Source organism: Rattus norvegicus, chromosome 11 (assembly GCF_036323735.1).
Source record: "Rattus norvegicus strain BN/NHsdMcwi chromosome 11, GRCr8, whole genome shotgun sequence".
Classification (NCBI taxonomy): domain Eukaryota; kingdom Metazoa; phylum Chordata; class Mammalia; order Rodentia; family Muridae; genus Rattus; species Rattus norvegicus.
In genome coordinates, this window is record NC_086029.1 from 95,516,684 (window position 1) to 95,540,606 (window position 23,923).

A 23,923-nucleotide genomic window follows, 5' to 3' on the forward strand; every position below is an offset into this window, starting at 1 on the left:
GGCACAGAAGAGTTGGTCTTACCTATCCTCTCAGTTGTGTAAGCACTCCTGGTGTAGAAACCCAGAGGGTCCTGCCCCTGACTGCTCCTAGGTCCCTGTGCCCAAGGGGAACAGATGGCACTAGGCAGTTTCCTCTTGGGTCAGGAGTGAGGGCAGAAAATAGTTGTCTCCTCTGAGTTCTTAGGATTTTCCACATTTCTGAAGGTCCATCTCTCTCCTCCATGGGATTTGGGTGCAAGGAGCTTTGGGACCAGTTCAGTTCAGTTCCAGGTACAGGCAGAAACCAGTAGGTTCCTGCTGTTGACTGCTCCTATATTCCTGTATCCCGAGGCCACTAAGCAGGTTCCTCTTGAGCCAGGAATGTGAACAGAAGTGGCCAGAAGTGGTGGTCTCCCCAAGATCTCAGGATTGTCCACACTTCGGGAGTTCAGCTCTCTCTCCAACCGAATTTGGTTACAGGGAGCTTTGGGCCAGCTCCAACTTTTGTTGATTCTTTGTGTAGTTATTTTTGTTGCTACTTGGTTGATTTCAGCTCTCAGTTTGATTATTTCCTGCCATCTACTCCTCTTGGATGAATTTGCTTCTTTTTATTCTAGAGCTTTCAGGTGTGCTGTCAAGGTGTTAATGTATACTATCTCCAATTTCATTTTGCATGTAGTCTTTGTTACTGAAGACTAGCCTTAGCCCATGGTGATCTGAGGGCATGCATGGGATTATTTCAATCTCCTCATATCTGTTGACGACTGTTTTGTGACCAATCATATGGTCAATTTTTGAGAAGGTGCCATGAGGTGCTGAGAAGAATATATATTCTTTTGTTTTACGATAAAATGTTCTAACGATCTCTGTTAAATTCATTTGGCTCTCAGGACCACAGGAAAGACAAACCTTCCTGCTCCAAGACCTGCCTGGTGAACTCAAGACACAGGCCCACAGGAGCAGCTGAAGACCTGTAGATAGGAAAAACTACATGCCTGAAAGCAGAACACTCTGTTCCCATAACTGGCTGGAAGAAAACAGGAAAGCAGGTCTGCAGCATTCCTGACCCACAGGCTTATAGGACAGTCTACCCACTGTCAGAAATAGCAGAACAAAGTAACACTAGAGATAATCTGATGGCGAGAGGCAAGCTCAGGAACCCAAGCAACAGAAAGCAAGACTACATGGCATCATCGGAGCCCAATTCTCCCACCAAAGCAAACACAGAATATCCAAACACACCAGAAGCAAGACCTAGTTTCAAATTCATATTTGATCATGACGCTGGAGGACTTTAAGAAAGACATGAAGAACTGCATTAGGGAAACACAGAAAAACATAAATAAACAAGTAGAAGCCTACAAGGAGGAATCACAAAAATCCCTGAAAGAATTCCAGGAAAACACAATCAAACAATTGAAGGAATTAAAAATGGAAATAGAAGCAATCAAGAAAGAACACATGGGAACAACCCTGGATATAGAAAACCAAAGGAAGAGACAAGGAGCCGTAGATACAAGCATCAACAACAGAATACAAGAGATAGAAGAGAGAATCTCAGGAGCAGAAGATTCCATAGAAATCATCGACTCAACTGTCAAAGATAATGTAAAGCAGAAAAAGCTACTGGTCCAAAACATACAGGAAATCCAGGACTCAATGAGATGATCAAACCTAAGGATAATAGGTATAGGAGAGAGTGAAGATTCCCAGCTCAAAGGACCAGTAAATATCTTCAACAAAATCATAGAAGAAAACTTCCCTAACCTAAAAAGAGAGATACCCATAGGCATACAAGAAGCCTGCAGAACTCCAAATAGATTGGACCAGAGAAGAAACACCTCCCGACACATAACAGTCAAAACACCAAATGCTGGGTTCAGTCCCCAGCTCTGAAAAAAAGAACCAAAAAAAAAAAAAAAAAAAAAAAAACACCAAATGCACAAAATAAAGAAAGAATATTAAAAGCAGTAAGGGGACACCCGCGGATCCCGGCCCGCAGCAGCTCTCTGCTCCCAGACACCTTGGGAGAGAGACCCGACCGCCTGGTCAGGTGGGCACTCCTGAGGCTGCAGAGCAGAAGAGACCACCAACACTGCCCACCCCTGCCCACATCCCTGGCCCAAGAGGAAACTGTATAAGGCCTCTGGGTTCCCGTGGGGGAGGGCCCAGGAGCGGCAGGACCGCTGCCTCTGAGACACCGCCGGAACCTGAAGGAAACAGACCGGATAAACAGTTCTCTGCACCCAAATCCCGTGGGAGGGAGAGCTAAACCCTCAGAGAAGCAGACACGCCTGGGAAACCAGAAGAGACTGCACTCTGCATACACATCTCGAACGGCAGAGGAAAACACCAAACGCCATCTGGAACCCTGGTGCACTGAAGCTCCCGGAAACGGCGGCACAGATCTTCCTGGTTGCTGCTGCCACAGAGAGCTCTTGGGCAGCACCCCGCGAGCAAACTTGAGCCTCGGGACCACAGGTAAGACCAACTTTTCTGCTGCAAGTGACCTGTCTGGTGAACTCAAGACACAGGCCCACAGGAACAGCTGAAGACCTGTAGAGAGGGAAAACTACACGCCCAAAAGCAGAACACTCTGTCGCCATAACGGGCTGAAAGAAAACAGGAAAACAGGTCTACAGCACTCCTGACACACAGGCTTATAGGGCAGTCTAGCCACTGTCAGAAATAGCAGAACAAAGTAACACTAGAGATAATCTGATGGCGAGAGGCAAGCGCAGGAACCCAAGCAACAGAAACCAAGACTACATGGCACCATCGGAGCCCAATTCTCCCACCAAAACAAACATGGAATATCCAAACACACCAGAAAAGCAAGATCTAGTTTCAAAATCATATTTGATCATGATGCTGGAGGACTTCAAGAAAGACGTGAAGAACTCCCTTAGAGAACAAGTAGAAGTCTACAGAGAGGAATCACAAAAATGCTTGAAAGAATTCCAGGAAAACATAATTAAACAAGTAGAAGCCCATAGAGAGGAGTCACAAAAATCCCTGAAAGAATTCCAGGAAATCATAAATAAACAAGTAGAAGCCCATAGAGAGGAGTCACAAAAATCCATGAAAGAATTCCAGGAAAACACAAACAGTTGAAGGAATTAAAAATGGAAATAGAAGCAATCAAGAAAGAACACATGGAAACAACCCTGGATATAGAAAACCAAAGGAAGAGACAAGGAGCTGTAGATACAGGCTTCACCAACAGAATACAGGAGATGGAAGAGAGAATCTCAGGAGCAGAAGATTCCATAGAAATCATTGACTCAACTGTCAAAGATAATGTAAAGCGGAAAAAGCTACTGGTCCAAAACATACAGGAAATCCAGGACTCAATGAGAAGATCAAACCTAAGGATAATAGGTATAGAAGAGAGTGAAGACTCCCAACTCAAAGGATCAGTAAATATCTTCAACAAAATCATAGAAGAAAACTTCCCTAACCTAAAAAAAGAGATACCCATAGGCATACAAGAAGCCTACAGAACTGCAAATAGATTGGACCAGAAAAGAAACACCTCCCGTCACATAATAGTCAAAACACCAAACGCACAAAATAAAGAAAGAATATTAAAAGCAGTAAGGGAAAAAGGTCAAGTAACATATAAAGGCAGACCTATCAGAATCACACCAGACTTTTCACCAGAAACTATGAAAGCCAGAAGATCCTGGACAGATGTCATACAGACCCTAAGAGAACACAAATGCCAGCCCAGGTTACTCTATCCTGCAAAACTCTCAATTAACATAGATGGAGAAACCAAGATATTCCATGACAAAAACAAATTTACACAATATCTTTCTACAAATCCAGCACTACAAAGGATAATAAATGGTAAAGCCCAACATAAGGAGGCAAGCTATACCCTAGAAGAAGCAAGAAACTAATCGTCTTGGCAACAAAACAAAGAGAAGAAAAGCACACAAACATAACCTCACATCCAAATATGAATACGACAGGAAGCAATAATCACTATTCCTTAATATCTCTCAACATCAATGGCCTCAACTCCCCAATAAAAAGACATAGATTAACAAACTGGATACGCAACGAGGACCCTGCATTCTGCTGCCTACAGGAAACACACCTCAGAGACAAAGACAGAAACTACCTCAGAGTGAAAGGCTGGAAAACAACTTTCAAAGCAAATGGTCAGAAGAAGCAAGCTGGAGTAGCCATTCTAATATCAGATAAAATCAATTTTCAACTAAAAGTCATCAAAAAAGATAAGGAAGGACACTTCATATTCATCAAAGGAAAAATCCACCAAGATGAACTCTCAATCCTAAATATCTATGCCCCAAATACAAGGGCACCTACATACGTAAAAGAAACCTTACTAAAGCTCAAAACACACATTGCGCCTCATACACTAATAGTGGGAGATTTCAACACCCCACTCTCATCAATGGACAGATCATGGAAACAGAAATTAAACAGAGACGTAGACAGACTAAGAGAAGTCATGAGCCAAATGGACTTAACGGATATTTATAGAACATTCTATCCTAAAGCAAAAGGATATACCTTCTTCTCAGCTCCTCATGGTACTTTCTCCAAAATTGACCATATAATCGGTCAAAAAACGGGCCTCAACAGGTACAGAAAGATAGAAATAATCCCATGCGTGCTATCGGACCACCACGGCCTAAAACTGGTCTTCAATAACAATAAGGGAAGAATGCCCACATATACGTGAAAATTGAACAATGCTCTACTCAATGATAACCTGGTCAAGGAAGAAATAAAGAAAGAAATTAAAGACTTTTTAGAATTTAATGAAAATGAAGGTACAACATACCCAAACTTATGGGACACAATGAAAGCTGTGCTAAGAGCAAAATTAATAGTGCTGAGTGCCTGCAGAAAGAAACAGGAGAAAGCATATGTCAGCAGCTTGACAGCACACCTAAAAGCTCTAGAACAAAAAGAAGCAAATACACCCAGGAGGAATAGAAGACAGGAAATAATCAAACTCAGAGCTGAAATCAGCCAAGTAGAAACAAAAAGGACCATAGAAAGAATCAACAGAACCAAAAGTTGGTTCTTTGAGAAAATCAACAAGATAGATAAACCCTTAGCCAGACTAAAGAGAGGACACAGAGAGTGTGTCCAAATTAACAACATCAGAAATGAAAAGGGAGACATAACTACAGATTCAGAGGAAATTCAAAAAATCATCAGATCTTACTACAAAAGCCTATATTCAACAAAACTTGAAAATATGCAGGAAATGGACAATTTTCTAGACAGATATCAGGTTCCAAAATCAGGAACAGATAAACCAGTTAAACAACCCAATAACTCCTAAGGAAATAGAAGCAGTCATTAAAGGTCTCTCAACCAAAAAGAGGCCAGGTCCAGACGGGTTTAGTGCAGAATTCTATCAGACCTTCATAGAAGACCTCATACCAATACTATCCAAACTATTCCACAAAATTGAAACAGATGCAACACTACCGAATTCCTTCTATGAAGCCACAATTACTCTTATACCTAAACGACACAAAGACCCAACAAAGAAAGAGACACAAAGACCCAACAAAGAAAGAGACACAAAGACCCAACAAAGAAAGAGAACTTCAGACCAACTTCCCTTATGAATATCGACGCAAAAATACTCAATAAAATTCTGGCAAACGGAATCCAAGAGCACATCAAAACAATCATCCACCATGATCAAGTAGGCTTCATCCCAGGCATGCAGGGATGGTTTAATATACGGAAAACCATCAACGTGATCTATTATATAAACAAACTGAAAGATAAAAATCACATGATCATTTCATTAGATGCTGAGAAAGCATTTGACAAAATTCAACACCCCTTCATGAGAAAAGTCCTGGAAAGAATAGGAATTCAAGGCCCATACCTAAACATAGTAAAAGCTATATACAGCAAACCAGTGGCTAACATTAAACTAAATGGAGAGAAACTTGAAGCAATCCCACTAAAATCAGGGACTAGACAAGGCTACCGACTCTCTCCATGCTTATTCAATATAGTTCTTGAAGTTCTAGCCAGAGCAATCAGACAACAAAAGGAGGTCAAGGGGATACAGTTCGGAAAAGAAGAAGTCAAAATATCACTATTTGCAGATGATATGATAGTATATTTAAGTGATCCCAAAAGTTCCACCAGAGAACTACTAAAGCTGATAAACAACTTCAGCAAAGTGGCTTGGCATAAAATTAACTCAAATAAATCAGTAGCCTTCCTCTACACAAAAGAGAAACAAGCCGAGAAAGAAATTAGGGAAATGACACCCTTCATAATAGACCCAAATAATATAAAGTACCTCGGTGTGACTTTAACCAAGCAAGTAAAAGATTTGTACAATAAGAACTTCAAGACACTGAAGAAAGAAATTGAAGAAGACCTCAGAAGATGGAAAGATCTCCCATGCTCATGGATTGGCAGGATTAATATAGTAAAAATGGCCATTTTACCAAAAGCGATCTACAGATTCAATGCAATCCCCATCAAAATACCAATCCAATTCTTCAAAGAGTTAGACAGAACAATTTGCAAATTCATCTGGAATAACAAAAGACCCAGGATAGCTAAAACTATCCTCAACAATAAAAAGACTTCAGGGGGAATCACTATCCCTGAACTCAAGCAGTATTACAGAGCAATAGTGATAAAAACTGCATGGTATTGGTACAGAGACAGACAGATAGACAATGGAATAGAATTGAAGACCCAGAAATGAACTGACACACCTATTGTCACTTGATTTTTGACAAAGGAGCCAAAACAATCCAATGGAAAAAAGATAGCATTTTCAGCAAATGCTGCTGGTTCAACTGGAGGTCAACATGTAGAAGAAAGCAGATCGATCCATGCTTATCACCCTCTACAAAGCTTAAGTCCAAGTGGATCAAGGACCTCCACATCAAACCAGACACACTCAAACTAATAGAAGAAAAACTAGGGAAGCATCTGGAACACATGGGCACTGGAAAAAATTTCCTGAACAAAACACCAATGGCTTATGCTCTAAGATCAAGAATCGACAAATGGGATCTCATAAAACTGCAAAGCTTTTGTAAGGCAAAGGACACGGTGGTTAGGACAAAACGGCAACCAACAGATTGGGAAAAGATCTTTACCAATCCTACAACAGATAGAGGCCTTATATCCAAAATATACAAAGAACTCAAGAAGTTAGACCGCAGGGAAACAAATAACCCTATTAAAAAATGGGGTTCAGAGCTAAACAAAGAATTCACAGCTGAGGAATGCCGAATGGCTGAGAAACACCTAAAGAAATGTTCAACATCTTTAGTCATAAGGGAAATGCAAATCAAAACAACCCTGAGATTTCACCTCACACCAGTGAGAATGGCTAAGATCAAAAACTCAGGTGACAGCAGATGCTGGCGAGGATGTGGAGAAAGAGGAACACTCCTCCATTGTTGGTGGGGTGCAGACTGGTACAACCATTCTGGAAATCAGTCTGGAGGATCCTCAGAAAATTGGACATTGAACTGCCTGAGGATCCAGCTATACCTCTCTTGGGCATATACCCAAAAGATGCCCCAAAATATAAAAAAGACACCTGCTCCACTATGTTCATCGCAGCCTTATTTATAATAGCCAGAAGCTGGAAAGAACCTAGATGCCCTTCAACAGAGGAATGGGTACAGAAAATGTGGTACATCTACACAATGGAATATTACTCAGCTATCAAAAACAATGACTTTATGAAATTCGTGGGCAAATGGTTTGAACTGGAAAATATCATCCTGAGTGAGCTAACCCAATCACAGAAAGACATACATGGTATGCACTCATTGATAAGTGGCTATTAGCCCAAATGCTTGAATTACCCTAGATGCCTAGAACAAATGAAACTCAAGTCGGATGATCAAAATGTGAATGCTTCACTCCTTCTTTAAAAGGGGAACAAGAATACCCTTGGCAGGGAAGAGAGAGGCAAAGATTAAAACAGAGACTGAAGGAACACCCATTCAGAGCCTGCCCCACATGTGGCCCATACATATACAGCCACCCAATTAGACAAGATGGATGAAGCAAAGAAGTGCAGGCCGACAGGAGCCGGATGTAGATCTCTCCTGAGAGACACAGCCAATATACAGCAAATACAGAGGCGAATGCCAGCAGCAAACCACTGAACTGAGAATAGGACCCCCGTTGAAGGAATCAGAGAAAGACCTGGAAGAGCTCGAAGGGCCTCGAGACCCCTTATGAACAACAATGCCAAGCAACCAGAGCTTCCAGGGACTAAGCCACTACCTAAAGACTATACATGGACTGACCCTGGACTCTGACCTCATAGGTAGCAATGAATATCCTAGTAAGAGCACCAGTGGAAGGGGAAGCCCTTGGTCCTGCTAAGACTTATCCCCCAGTGAACTTGATTGTTGGGAGGAGGGCGGCAATGAGGGGAGGATGGGGAGGGAAACACCCATACAGAAGGGGAGGGGGAGGGATTAGGGGGATGTTTGCCGGGAAACCGGGAAAGGGAATACATTTGAAATGTAAATAAGAAATACTCACGTTAATAAAAAAAAAATTCATTTGGCTCATAACTTCTGTTAAACTTCACTGTGTCTCTGTTTACTTTCTGTTTCCATGATCTGACAATGGATAAGAGTGGTGTGTTGAAGTCTCCCACTATTATTGTGTGTGGTGCAATGTATTCTTTGACGTTTAGTAAAGTTTCTTTTATGAATGTAGGTGCCCTTGGGTTTGGAGCATCGATGTTCAGAATTAAGAGTTCATCTTAGGGTTGGGGATTTAGCTCAGAGGTAGAGCACTTGCCTAGCAAGCTCAAGGCCCTGGGTTCAGTCCCCAGCTCCAAAAAAAAAAAAAAAAAAAAAAAAGAAGAAGAAGAAAAAAAAGAAAAAGAGTTCATCTTGATGGATTTTCTTCTATGATGATTGAGAGTTTTGCTGGATATAGAAGCCTGGGCAAGCATTTGTGTTCTCCTAGGGTCCGTATGACATCTGCCCAGGATCTTCTAGCTTTCATAGTCTCTGTTGAGAAGTCTGGTGTAATTCTGATAGGTTTGCCTTTATATGTTACTTGACCTTTTTTCCCTTACTGCTTTCAATATTTTTTGTTTTGTGCATTTGGTGTTTTGAATATTATATGATTGGTGTATTTTTTCTGATCCAACCTATTTGGAGTTCTGTAGCCTTCTCGTATGTTTATGGGTATCTGTTTCTTTAGGTTAGTAAAGTTTTCTTCTATAATTTTGTTGAAGATATCTACTGGCCTTTAATTTGGAATCTTCATTCTCTTCTATACCTATTATTCTTAGGTTTGGTCTTCTCATTGTTTTCTGGATTTCCTGGATGTATTGGGATAGGATCTTTTGCGTTTTGCATTTTCTTTGACTATTGTGTCAATGTTTTTTATGGCATCTTCTGCACCTGAGCTTCTGTTCAGTAATCTTGTATTCTGTTGGTGGTGCTTGCATCTATGATTCCTGATCTCTTTCCTAGTTTCTATCTCCAGGATTGTCTTTCTTTGTGATTTCTTTATTGTTTCTATTTCCATTTTTGGATCCTGGATGGTTTTGTTCAATTCCTTCTTCTGTTTGGTTGTGTTTTCCTGTAATTCTTTAAGGGATTTTTGTGTTTCCTCTTTAAATACTTCTACTTGTTTACCTGTGTTCTCCTGTATTTCTTTAAGGGAGTTATCTATGTCCTTCTTAAAGTCCTCTATCATCATCATGAGATGTGATTTTAGATCCAAATCTTGCTTTTCCAGTATACTGGGATATCTAGTATTTGCTGTGGAGGGAGAACTGAGTTCTGATGATGCCAAGTAGTCTTGGTTTCTGTTGCTTATGTTCTTGTGCTTGCCTCTCCCCATTTGGTTATCTCAGGTGTTAGTTGGTCTTGTCTCTGTCTGGATCTTGTCTCTCCTGTGGGTATGTAAGCATCTTAGGAGTGAGAGGTCTCCAGGAAGATCAGCTCTCTCAGGACAGATTTTGGGTCTGAGAGCTCCCTGCGTGTCTCTCCTTGGACAGTCAATGGAGAGAAAGTGGGGTCCCACCTGTGGGCTATGGGCTTAGGAGGGAGAGTGCTCCTGACAGACCAGCTCTCTGCTGGCAGGTTTTGTGTCCAAGGACAGGCAAACAAACTAACAACTCAACTGCATCCCCAGAACTGCATAACTTCTTAAATATAAATATATTATAAGTACCTTAACATATTTTCTGCCAGCTCCATAGTGACATAAGTTCTGGGCCAATATGGGTTGCAAAATTATTTTGTCTTTTCAGAGCATCTTGCTGCACCTTTGCTAGTTGTCATGTGGTCTTGGTACACTTGCATTTGTAGTCCTCTCGAACTTTGCTTTGCATCATTTCCAGTCTTATTTTTTTTTTTAACTGCCTGTAGTATTCCAATTATTCTCCAATACTGCGCCATGTCTTCTGAGTAGCTACTCCAAGCCTGTGAGGTACAAGTTTTAGTCTGGTGGCTAGGACCAGGCACTTTTCCCATCCGAGAGCCTGGCAGTTTCACTGTTCCTCCCACAGATCTTTCCTTGCTACAGTGGTCTTCACAGGTGGGAGCTTCCTCATAAGTATGCACTAGGCAGTATCCATCTGGACAAATGCTCAAAGGGACTCTGAACTCTCCAGCTCTTCCATGCAGCTCTCTCTGGTGTTCTGTTCCATTACACTATATGACTGTAGCAAGAGCTCTCTCCCCGTCTTTACTCTCTCCATGTCATGTAAGTTCAGCACTTTGGGGCTCAACATTTTCCATCTTTTGTGTACATGATGCTTAAGATCAAACTCAGGGTCTTGCACTACCAGATGAACACTCCAGCCCCCATCTTTCTCTTATATTCAGTGTCTTGAAGCTGTTGCCTTATGAAGTTTGACTGGTTCATTGTTTGTCTCAGGCAGAAGGGAAAATTCCATCTGTGTAATTCCATCCTGATTAGAAACAGCCATCTGTGGCCTCTATTAACTGCAAACAGTGGTACTAAAAATAGATTTGCAAGGTAACTGCCACCAAGCCTGATAACCAGTGTTCAATCCCCAAAGCTCACACAGTGGAGAGAACCAACACCCAACAACCCAAAGTTGTCCTCTGACCTCCAGAAGCACCATGCTATACATACCCACAGACACACAAGTAATATAAAAACAACAGAAATAATTGCTAATGTTTCCTTTGAACAAGGAGTTTCCAGTTGTCAGGGCTTTCCCATGACTCAGATCCTCATAACCATACAGACTATCTTACGTTCGCCTGCTTGAGAGCTGATTTAGAAAAAGGAAGGCCAAGGTAACACTGGTTTGCATCTCAGACAGGCCTGCTAGTCCCAAAGACTTCTTGCTGCAGCAGAAGGGAGCTGCCTGACACTCCCTGGCTATTTACTTTGAGATAAAGCCCCCACTTACAGGCTGGCTCTTCGCGCTGTCTGTGTGTGGCACTCATGCATTCCAGGGTCTTATTTAGGTATAAGGCACAAGAAAATGAGTGGGAAGCAAGGTAGACAAGCAGGTCGGTTTCTCGGGCCTTTGGATTCCAAGTTCAGGGCTCCTGACTCTAAAAAGGTTCCAAGACAGCCCAGGAAGAACAGGAGTCGTGTGTGCTCTCAGTCTGTACCTGTGCTTCTTGATCAACTTCTTGCTTACTTTCTGAGAAAATTACAGTTTCCTGATAAGCATTTCCATCATTTTTTTCCTTAAACAAAGTGTTTCTACATAGCCTAGGCCTATTACAGCCTGGCACTCAAACCTCTTGCCTCAGCCTCCCAAATGCTAATATTAGGGACATTTGTCACCACACTGAGCTTTTGATAATTCTTCAGGATTCTACGTCTGAGTCCTTCAGCTGAAGCTGAAAATGACCACAAAAGCTGAGGCACCAAGGGTCATAATGCCTCACCTAGGAGGTAACATGTGTGGCCTGTTTGCTGCCCCCAGGTCAGCCTGAGGTGCTTCTGTATGACAGATAAGTGGTTCCCACACATCAAAGATAAACTTCTATGGGGGAGGCAGCAGAAATCAGATAATTCCAGAAGATCCTTTCAGGCTTCAATGCTGTCACTGCCACAGCAGGAAAAATACTCGAGGTGAGAGAGGAGAGGACATTATATTGAAAGTGAGGGAAGAAAGGACATTAGAAGAAAAAGGCCAGGAAGGCAATGGGGTTTGGTATCCAATGCATGTTCATTTATTTTACACTTAGAAAAGAAATTGCCCTCCCCTTTGTCCCACCCCACCCCCACACAAAGTATCTCTTTTTACAAACATTAAAAATTAAACCAAATGAAGATAGACAAGTTAATTTCAGTACAATTATTTTTTTCAGTGTAGCTGTCATAATTAGAGTTTAAATTTCCTATAAGTGACCAATGTCCAAGTAACTTATAGGGATATCCTGATCGACCAAAAGAAACTCCATATTCCAAGTTAGCAAATTCTAGTACAAAAATAGTCCATGTGTCAGAAGAGCTTTGCTTTTACACAGGCTTCGGGTCCATTTGCAGACTGCATCATCCCTAACGATCCCAGGCTCGTGCTCTCACAAATGGCTCATTCGTTATAGCTGAAGCAGCACAGCACCTGCAGTGGCAGGAGCCAGCATCTACCTTGGGGCCGAGCTGGAGACAGGCTCAAGAGATCCCTGCTGGCCCCAGGGCAGCAAGCCAGAGCCCCAGTTTCAGCCCCAAGTCCACAGTTGGGCCTGTATGGAGGAACAAGCTGCCCCCTTTCGGAGTCATCGAGGCCTGGGATATAGGCCATGTCCACCCAGAGAACTGGGCTAGTGCTGGTGCAGGACAACACACCTGCCAAGGTCTCTCTTCCTACTCCTACCATGACAGGCGGGGCTAGCCCCGGGCACCTGCCAGTGGCAACTGTGTGGCTCTGCCCTTGCAGCAGCTGGGGCAAGCCAGGGCAGGCTACTTGTCTCTCAGGATGTCCAGTTGTTCCTGGCACTCAGTAAAGAGGCGCTGGAATCGAAGATTCTGCCCGATGACTGGCAGCAGTTCCTTCAGCAGTTCTCTTTTCCGCAGACCCTGTGGACACAAGAATAACAGCTGAGGGAGATCTGAGGAGGTTCAGGCTCTGGGGCCTTCTCTGGCTTGGCAGAGACTGAAGTACAGAGCTAAAAGGCAGGACCAGGTGAGTGTACATGAAGAAAGGGTTGCTAGAATGTAGGGAAGGAGGAAAGACCAGGTTCCATCCAGACCTATACTTGCTTAGAGAGTCACCACAAACCTTATACTTTCTGGGTAGGATTCTTACAGATTTAACCTTGTAGAGGAGAATATGGCAGAGAAAGATTGAGTGCAACTAGGCTGCCCCTCAGACCAACATTTTCCTATTCCAGGCAGGGTAATCCTTCAAGGTAATCCTGAGTATTAAGGCACGTAAGGATAGTGGTGGCTTCTGGTGTTCTGCCTGTATTTCTTCCCCTGTTCCTGCTGTCAGTCTGTAACAGCCATTACTAGGTAGGCTCTCTGCCACATAGGCCATAGAGTAAGTCTAACAAGAGTATCAAATGAAAACCAGTCAGGCAGAAGGCATGTTCCCAGGACAGCGAAGGTTCAGAACAGAGGGAGAGGATGGGAACTGCCAGACACCAGGTCAGACCAGGAAGGCAACTCAGATGCAGCACCTACCCCAGCTGATGGGGCAAAGGGAGGAGAAGCTGCACGGGTAATGGCTGGGGTGGGAGTGAAGGACACACCGGAGAGTATTTGGGAACCTAGATTCAATCCCCACTACACACGTATAAAAAAAAAAATCCCATAACATATCCTAAATTTTATTTTTGAAACTGTCTCATGCAACCAAGCCAGCCCTGAACTCCCTGTGTTGCCAAGGACAACCTTAAACATCTTGTCCTCTGGGCATGTCACCCATGTACTGTGATTTCCCATGACATCAGCGCTACAGCCTCAACCCTATAATATAAATTTCTTTAAATATACCCAAAATTCTATTTAAAATATGAGTGTGTTATACAGTAAAGATTCTTAGAATCAGGAATCAGGCTCAACTGAAGAACAATTTGCTCTGAATGTTCAAGACGTCAGGCTCCAAACCCAGAAGTCTGCAAAAAACAGCAATAATACATAACACCACGGACACAGGAAGTTGGAAGTTAAAGACAGAAAAAGATGTTATAAAAACTTGGCAAGGACTGGGGCAACAGCTTGTTAGAAACATGTTTTACTCTGAAAGAATCTTACAAAAGAAGGTACCAGGTTTGTAAAATGTCCTCTAAGGAACACTCAAAGATCAGGATTGTCCAACCTCATACAAACTTAAGAGAACAAAAAAATGAAGAACACCAACTCTATCTATTTTGCAAATAATCCAGGCTAGCCTTAAACCAAACAAGACCAGTGCAGGAATGAAACGGATTCTGGGCTGATGAATGTCACTATGAAATCATGCGCCCAACAAATCCCTAATAAATTATTAGCAACATTTTCTAATAAAACTATAACCAAGTTGGTTTAATCCAGAAAAGGGGAGTTAATCAAAAAATGTGTTAGGAAAAAGATTTCAAAACTGTACTGAAGTGCTTAGCAAAAACAGTAAGACAAGTGAGAAAGGTAGAACTGAAAAATCGAAAATGCTTATTTAAAAGATGATTTGTTTTCTTATCCATGTCATAAACAAAAGCAAAGCACTGGGGACAGGCTGAATAAAGACAGTAGCTCGAGTTGGGCACAGTGACGTGGCTATAATCTCAGCACTTGGCAGGCGGGGCAGGAGGGCTGCATGTTCTGGACCCAGAGGTACACACAGAGACCATTGCACAAGACCATGACTCAAAACAAAAACAGATCAACCAAGGGAGGGAAAAAAACTAGAATTAAATGGCTCCATAGATCAAACGGACCTAAAAGTCATCTATAGGACGTCCCACCTACACTAAGGAATCCTCACTCTTCTCAGCAGCCCACAGAACTTTTTCTACAACAGATCCCAGTGCACGAGGATACAAAGCAAGTCTCAATGAATATACGAAATTTCAAAAACTTTCCTTGTATTCTGATCAAAACTAATTAAGACTAAAAATTAATAGAAAGAGAAATACAGAAAACACAGAATAACAAAGATTAAACTACATACTTGAATGCTGGCTGGGCCAATTCAAGAAAGAATTTTTTTTTTTAAATCCAAGGAATGAATGAAAACTTACCAAAATTTATGGGCTACAATGAAGGTAGTCCTAAGAGGGGAATTTATATCTCTGAGTGCTCGTACTAAAACTCAGAGAAAACAACCAAATAAAACATTGTAAGAGTAAGACCAAACCAAACCCCAAAGCAGCAGAAGGAAAGAACTAAGAGGAAGGATACAGTTAAAGAGGCAACTATCACCCCACAGTATTACTGCAGCAGTGGTGACCTAAACAGACCCTGTGAACACAGCCACGCTCTGAAAAACCAAGCTGTGAAGAAGATGAAGTGGGAGGGGAGTGAGCAAGTGCTACTGGAAATTAGATCTCCAAATAAGACAAGAACGGCAACTGCTCACACACTGCACTCTTCCAAAGGGTTGGGAATTAAACGTTAAGACGATCTAAAGCATCGAAAAGATCTGCTTTGTAAAGCAGGACAGTGAAACCAGGCTGTGACTCTAAGTATAAGAAAACAGTATGGCACGAGATCAGGAGGGCGGGAAAGTGTTACCTTAACAGCCTTGGTGCTACAGAGACCACTAAGCAGATAAGAGCACTGGCTTTTCCTGAGGTCCAGAGTTCAATTTCCAGCATCTACATGACAACAAATCCTTACCGTCTATAACTGTAGGCCATGCCTTCTACTGTGCACACGTGTATGCAAGCTAAACACCTACATACAGATCTAAAGCACACTCTGGGAGTGTCTTAGTTTGGGTTTTATTGCTACGAAGAAACACTATGATCAAGTCATCTCTTCTAAAGGACAACATTTAATTGGACTGGCTTACAGGCTCAGAGGTTCAGTCCATTACCATCATGGTGAGCATGGGAGGCATGGCATTATGCAGACAGACTTGGTACTGGAGGAGCCTAGAGTTCTAATCTTGATCTGATGGCAGCCAGGAGGAGACTTTCCCCCACAAGCAGCCAGGAGGAGATTTTTCACCACTGGGCGGAGCCTGAGCATAGGAGACATCGAATCCTACCGACACAGTGACACAGTTTCCAATAAGGCCACACCTACTCCAACAAGGCCACACCTCCTAATAATGCCATTTCCTATGGCCAAGCCTTCAAACACATGAATATATGGATGTCAAACCTATTCAAACCACCACAAGTAATCTTATAACAGGTGAGATAATATCCTATCACATGAAAAGATTACAGCAAGTTATAAACTCAAAGCATAAACTTGAAACTCATGTCTGTGCATATACACTCATGCTCCAGCTACAGTTCATAAACTAACACAGGAGGCAGGGGGAGATAAATGCCTCTCAGCTCCTCTAGGACTTGCCTTCCCCACACCACCAGAGGCTCTACTCCAATGCACCTCATAGACCTGCACAATTCCAGGACTTCTTTCCCATATCCACAAGGTAAATTCTGCCACCTCCCATCTTGTAAACCATCCATCACTGACTCACTCCACAGGCCCAAGGATTCCTCCAAGACCTTACCCCTTACCTCCAGGCAACCTGGCTACTTCTGGATTTTCCAACCTCCCAGCCCCCAGACTAGACCTGCTTCTTCCCACCCTGTGAGCTACTTGTTCCCCTGAGATCTCACTTCTCAGCACTCCCAGAGAGGTCCTGAACCCCTGGACCTAACAGTCCTCCTGATTAATTCCCAAGATCTCTTCTCTCCAACTGCTAGTTAGCCAGAGCTTATGAAGGAAGAAAAGCAGACGTGGAGATGCTCAAGAAGTCAGCAGAGCAGAGAACCATGAAGGGGTGTGAGTCTCATTAGATGAAGAGGGGTACGTAGAACCTGCAGGTGTACAAGAAGCTTACAGAAACTCAAATAGGTAGCACCAGAAAAAAAAGATCTTTACAACATATTATAGACGAAACAACAAAAACACAAAATAAAGAAAGAACATTACAAGCCACAAAAGAAAAAGGTGAAGTTACTGAAGAGCTATCAGAATTATAACTTCAACAGAAAAAACTGAAAGCCAGAAGGACTGCAAAGATAGATTCCAAGTTGTAAAGTACCACAAATGCCAATACAGATCCAGCAAAATCCCAGCAAAACAATCTACAAATATTGAAGGAGAAACAAAACAAAAATTAGTGTTTCAGGATTATCTATCGCCCAATGTGACAGACCCCCTAAAACAAAGGCCCCTTGGAAATGAGGTCCTCACCAGGTAAGCCTGACTCTCAGCAAGAACTCAGACCTAGTGGGGTCCTTGGGGGAAATCTCTCCAGGAACTCCAAGCACCAGAGAACCCCCTGCCCCACGGGACTCTATGGTGAGTATGGTCCATACCTGCCTTTGTCTCCAGGAACTCAGAATGTGGGGTCCCTGAGATATCTCTCAATTACTATCTGCATCAGTGCCAACCTCTATATGCTAACACACTGAACTGACTTCTTCCCGCTCAAAATTTAGTTTCCACAGGAGTCTAAGAGACCTCAAAGGAGTTTCCTGTGCTGCGTGTGGACCCCAAGGATGGATGTGGGTAGATATCATTTTTAATAGTCATGTATTCATTCCATGTGTTAAATGCATTTGCTCATCAACAAAATTTGAGAGACTAGAGCAGAGACTAAGGGAAAGGCCATCCAGAGACAGCCCCACCCGGGGATCCATCCTATATAAAGTCACCAAACCCAGACAATATTGTGGATGCCAAGAAGTGCATGTTGACAGGAGCCTGATATAGCTGTCTCCTGAGAGGCTCTGCCAGAGCCTGACAAATACAGAGGCAGGTGCTCGCAGCCAACCACTGAACTGAGAACAGAGTCCCCAGTGGAGGAGTTAGAGAAAGGACTGAAGGAGTTGAAGGAGTTTTCAACCCCATAGGAAGAACAATATCAACCAGCCAGGACCCCCCACCCCCCAGACTAAACTACCAACTATGGAGGGACCCATGGCTCCAGCCACATATGTAGCAGAGGATGGCCTTATCGGGCATCAATGAGAGGAAAAGCCCTTGGCTCTGTGAAGGCTCAATGCCCCCAGGTAGGGGAAAGCCAGGGTAGGGAGATGGGAGGGAGTGGGTGAGTGTGTGGGTGGGGGAACACTCTTATAGAGGCAGGGGGAGGGGGGAAGGGATAAGGAGACTCCAGAGAGGAAATCGGGAAAGGGGATAATATTTAAAATGTAAGAAAATATCCAATAAAAAAATTTTGAGACTTCAAATTAATAATAATAATATTCCTTAGAGAATTGAAAAAACAAGGACAAACCAAGCCAAAAATAGTGAACAGAGATACTCACAACCAGGGCTGAAATTGAGAAAATAAATAAATAAACAAACAAACAAATCCAAAGAATGAGTGAAAGGAAGAGCTGGTTCTTTTGAAGAATTAACTAACAAGATTGGCAAACCATCAAGAAATTTACAACTACTGTGACTGGACAAAGGTCCCTCTGTCTTCTTGCAGCTGGAGGCATCTTTAGTTTATCTTGAGATTGATCCCCTACTTTTTCTATCCCCATAGGAAAGCACCCAACTCTGTTCTAGAAACTCAGCATCAAACTGCCCCGGCTACAGCTAGCTGCTTGCTTTTGACTTCTGTTACACTGTTTGCTGCTTTATTTTCCTCTGCAACTGAAAACCAGGATGTAGTTTTTCTGTGTTCTTTGCTTTAAAAAGCTCCTGAGGCTGTTCTGTGGTGTTTCTCCCTAGGCAGTTGCCAGCTGCCAGCCAGCCTAACACAGACTCTCAGTACGGACTTTTGTTATCATGAGTGGACTTTAGGTCTCTATCCCTTAACATTTGGAGTTCTACCAAAATCCCTTCTTGACCTTCACCATTTTAACCAATCCCGAGGACTGAGTGCAGGCCACAGCTGTTAGAGGTACATAACCTGAGATGTTCCAGGGCTTCAGGAGAGAACTCATTACTTGCTGGGGGCCAGGCCGCTCCAACAACCCTGTATAAATTCCCTTCAGTGAAAGTCACCTGGTTTGTCATCTCCAGAGATAAGTCTAATGTGCCTTCTGTTTGGACACATAGGAGAGGTCAGATTAGCAGCTGCTAGTCAGAATGTAAGACCTGTGTGAGATGTCACCAGAGTCCCCAGGATGTAAGACCTGTGTGAGATGTCACCAGAGTCCCCAGGATGTAAGATCTGTGTGAGATGTCACCAGAGTCCCCAGGACTGTTGAGGTATTTGAATACATGGTGGCCACTCCTAATTGGTCTCCATGTTGTTATTGTTTGCTCCTGTCCTGTCTGTCTGTCTGTCTCTTCTGGTCAGTCTGTCACGTCATTATGAATTGAGATCCAGGAGTAAAAAACTGTGGGCAGTTCTGCTTCACAGCTCACGTCTTTAACGGTTTCCTCCACTATTTTCACTGGGTATGCAAAGACAGAAAGATGGACCCCTCTGTACTCTTTGTGAATTACAGTGGCCCTCTTTTGACATTGAATGGCCATCTGCAGGAACATATGATAACAAAAGGCCCAAGCAGAATAGCTGGTGATCACAGGAAATCCTGGCACTCTGATCTACTTCCCTACATGGATATCTGGCTAAGTCTCTTACAACAGCCTCCTCTGTGACTGGGTGCCTGTTTGTTCCCCTAAAACTCGTATCAAGATTCTGGTACCTAAACCCTAAGGGGGAAAGCTCCAAAATTTCTCCAGTGACCCAGAGAAAGAAGAACTACCTACCCTTAGTCCCTGAGAAAGAGTGACTCTAGTCCAGGCCTGGGCCCCAGTGATCCTTTATTCTTTTTCTCCATCTACAAAGGCTCCCCCAGGTTTGTGTCTCCCCTGCATACCCACAGTGGCTCCCATTATGTCCCTACCAGAACCCAGCAGGTGTCTCAATTACTACCTCTAATTTTCTGGAGTCCCCTGACTCAACCCAGACACTGACAGCCCTTGCCACAAACACTTTAGACTTCCTCTAAGCCAAAGGAGCTGAGTGAGAAGCTGCACCCTTCTCTATCAGTGTCCTGTAAAACTAAAGGTCTTCCCCTCTTTTTCTGAGAAACCACAGGCGTTCAACTCTCACACAGAGACTGTTTCTATACGCACTAGCCCACCGGGGATGATTGCTAACAGTTATTAGCTACCCTGTTCACATCAGAAGGGACCACATAAGGTTGGAAGCTAAGAAAGCAGTTCTGGGTCCAGACAGGATCACATTGAGAGTGTGTTTCAGTCCAACCAACCCTACTAGGATCCTAACACCAAACAACGTATGCGGGCACGAATTACAAGCTAGACTTTCCTGGCTAGGCTCTGAGCAGCAGCAAGGAAGCCCACAGACCTGCCAAGATAAATGAGGTCACACAGGGGTCACACATTTGCATCCCATTGCATCCCTAGACTGCCTCCTAGAGGCTTACTGCACCTATATGCCCACAGGTTCAGATGCACTGGAGAACAGGTAGGTACTCAACATGGATCAACCAGCAAGCTGGGATATTAGAAAGAAGATACAAAAGTAAGAGGGATTTGTAGATTTAAATGGGTCCCAGTTTCTGGAGGCAACTCAAAGGTTGTTAACAACAAAGAACTGTCAAGAGTCAGAGAAACAAGCCTAGTGATGGCCCTGTGAGAAAACCCATATAATAAACTAGTCCAGTGCAGGAGACAAGTAGGCCACCAATGAACCTACTGCAAGGACAAAGGACACGAGAAAAATGAGTGCTCGAATAGGAAGAAAAACAGTGATAGGGTCCTATGCTTTAACCCCCCAGGAGCCTAGGTTAACACTTAAAACTGGGGGCAAAGCAACTGACTTCTTAGTACTGGGCTACATATTTGGTTCTTACTTGATTGTCCCTATACAGTTGGGAAGAGACATTTTGCATAAACTGAAAGTTACTACCACCTTCTCTGATGATGAGACACAGTTAGACTTACAGATACCCAGCAAAATGTTGATGCCTTACTCTCTGTCAGAAGAATATCTCCTTAGCTGAAAGTCCTGTCTTCAAACAAAAGATGCAGTTAAACTACCTTTTTTTTTTCTAACAACAAATTCCTGGGGGTTTAGGCAGAAACTACCCCTAACCCTGGGACTGACCCTACACCAAGTTCATATATTGTTCAATCAACCAGTTCAGCAAACCCTGTACAGATTAAAGAATACCACCTATGGGCTGGAGAGATGGCTCAGCAATTAAAAATACTGACCTCTCTTTCAGAGGTCCTGAGTTCAATTCCCAGCAACCACATGGTGGCTCACAACCATCTGTAATGGGATCTGATGCCCTCTTCTAATGTGTTTGAAGACGGCTACAGTGTACTCATATACATACAATCAATCAATCAATCAATCAATCAATAAAGCAAGCAAGCAAGCAAGCCCCTGCCCAATGACCCTGGAAGCAAAGGCAGAAATTACAGTCCATATTGACTGGCTTAGAGAAACAGGCATCCTGGTGTCCTACCATTCACCCTGGAACCTTTCACTCCCACCCGTAAAGAAGCCCAGGCCCTCTCTGATTAAAGGCCTGTCCAAGATCTGAGGGAAGTAAATAGGACGACCAAAGGCCATCATCCCACGGTCCCAAACTCAGACACTTTCATGAGTCTGATTCCTCCAGAGGAACAGGTATACATGCCTTGGATCTGAAAGAAGCACTCTTCAGTCTTCCACTGGCAGAAGTGAGTCAACCCACCTTTGCTTTGGAATGGACAGAACCAGAGGGATGATACAGTGGACAACATACCTGGACCAGGTTGCCCCAAGGATCTAAAAACTCTGCAAGCCTGTTTGATGAGACACTAAGTGCCAATCTCCTGCCCTTCTGTCTGGTTTCTTATAATATGATCTATGAATTCTTACAATATAAAACCTCCTCCTAGCCTCTCTGAAACTGAAAGAGATTGTCTAAGGGCCACCGAGGCACTGCTGCAAGAGTTACAGACCTTGGACTATAAAGTGATAGTTAAAAAAGTCCAGCTTTGTACAACAATGCCAAGCAACCAGAGCTTCCAGGGACTAAGCCACTACCTAAAGACTATACATGGACTGACCCTGGACTCTGACCTCATAGGTAGCAATGAATATCCTAGTAAGAGCACCAGTGGAAGGGGAAGCCCTGGGTCCTGCTAAGACTGAACCCCCAGTGAACTAGACTGTTGGGGGGAGGGCGGCAATGGGGGGAGGGTGGGGAGGGGAACTCCCATAAGGAAGGGGCGGGGGAGGGGGATGTTTGCCCAGAAACCGGGAAAGGGAATAACATGTATATAAGAAATACTCAAGTTAATAAAAAAAAAAAAGTCCAGCTTTGTACATCAGAAGCTACCCATCTCAGGTACTAGGGAGGCAAAAGGAGCCCACCTCAGGGTAGGGTTGCTGCCTGGGATCCTTCAGATCCCAGCCCCAAAGGCTCAAGAATTCCTAGGTGCAGTTGGGTGCCGCTGTCTCTGGATACCAGGGCTTGCTTTACCTTCCCTGCAACTGCCAACCAGGATGTAGTTTCTGTGTCTTTACTTTGAAAAGCTTCTGTAAAATGCATTAAGGCTGCCTGTGAGAAGCCTTCCTCTCCAGGCAGTCACCAGCTGCTGGGAGGCATAGTATAGATTCTCAATTCGGATTCTGGTTGTGCTGAGTGGTCTTTGGGTCTCTATCCCACAAGACAGTGAGAAACAAACAAACAAACAAACACAGAAGACCCAAATTAAAAAAATATATATGGAAAGCAAAGGAGAAGCAAAACAACAGAAAATACTGACATTCAGAAAATGTTAATAAAGACATATTTTAAAAATCTATTCCACTCTGTTTGAAAGTCTAAAAGAAATAGACTAATTTCTAGACACATACAGCCTAACAAAATAAAACCAAAACAAGGTAAATAATTTAAAAAGATCCATAATCAGCTGGAGTGGATTTGGTCTAATGCTGCTTGTGTTCTAATTTTAATCTGGGTCCCCAAAACTGTTTGCACAAGAGAGACCTGCAAGGAAGATACTGAGGGACTAAGTTAATTCTGATTGGTAGATAAAGAGGCTGGCAGACTGCAGGGCAGGGCAGACAGAGGTGGGACTTCAGGATTCTCAGGCTTGGGACCAGGAAGAGGAGGGAGAAGGAGATCCACCATGCCAGGAGAGTGTGGAGGGAGAAGAGACGCCAGGCCTGAGAAGAGTACAGGACAGAAAGGCATGGCCGCCACATGAAGGAGCCAGGAGCCCAGATGGGCAGCCCTCTGGGTTCAGAGCAGCCAAGAAGCACAGAGAACTCAATAAGTTGTAATTCAGAATTATCAGCAGGAGGCAGATTCTGTCAACAGTGGAGGTTAGGCAGTAGCCCAGCTATTGTGCTGATTAAGGCATATCAAAATATAAAAAGGCCTAGTACTGGACTCTCAAGAACCAACATCAACACTACTGAAATTAAATGACCTAGAAAAGGAAGAAAAACTTGCAAACTGTCTTTAATGGAACCAGTGTTATCCTGATCCCAGATAAAGACATAACAAAAGAAAATTAAAGATGATCTTCCTCCATTCCTAGAGGCATTGAGGTGTGGCAGAAAGGACTCCCTCTATGCTCAGTGTTCTGACCTGTGAACCTCTAAATGATTAGTAGCCTAACATCCCACGAAAAAAAAAAAAAGCAAGCCTGAGATGAATACCAGTCTGGTACTGTGCAGGCCCAGATGGGCTCCCAAGGCAGGGCGATAGCTGGAGACTAAAAGAATCCCACCTGGGACCATGGGCCCTGTCTTAGTTACAGTTTTACTGCTATCAACAGAAACCATGACCAAGGCAGCTCATAAGGACAACATTTACCTGGGGCTGGCTAACAGGTTCAGTCTATTATCGTCAAGGCAGGAACATGGCAGCATCCAGGCAGG

General features: G+C 43.4%; 1 protein-coding gene and 1 pseudogene across 7 annotated transcripts in view; one reads left to right on the forward strand and one right to left on the reverse strand.

Annotated features, from left to right (window-relative positions):
- Positions 1-12,147: 12,147 nt before the first annotated feature.
- Positions 12,148-23,923, reverse strand: part of Hira (histone cell cycle regulator) — a 108,735-nt gene continuing 96,959 nt past the window's right edge. For all 7 annotated transcript variants that reach the window (NM_001135760.1, XM_063270679.1, XM_063270678.1 and 4 more), the window contains one exon: positions 12,148-13,017. In NM_001135760.1, the coding sequence (NP_001129232.1) occupies positions 12,901-13,017 (117 nt within the window). In that variant the 3' untranslated portion in view covers positions 12,148-12,900. The remainder of the gene's footprint in view (positions 13,018-23,923) is intronic.
- LOC120095770 (small nucleolar RNA SNORA17) lies at positions 23,570-23,664 on the forward strand (annotated as a pseudogene).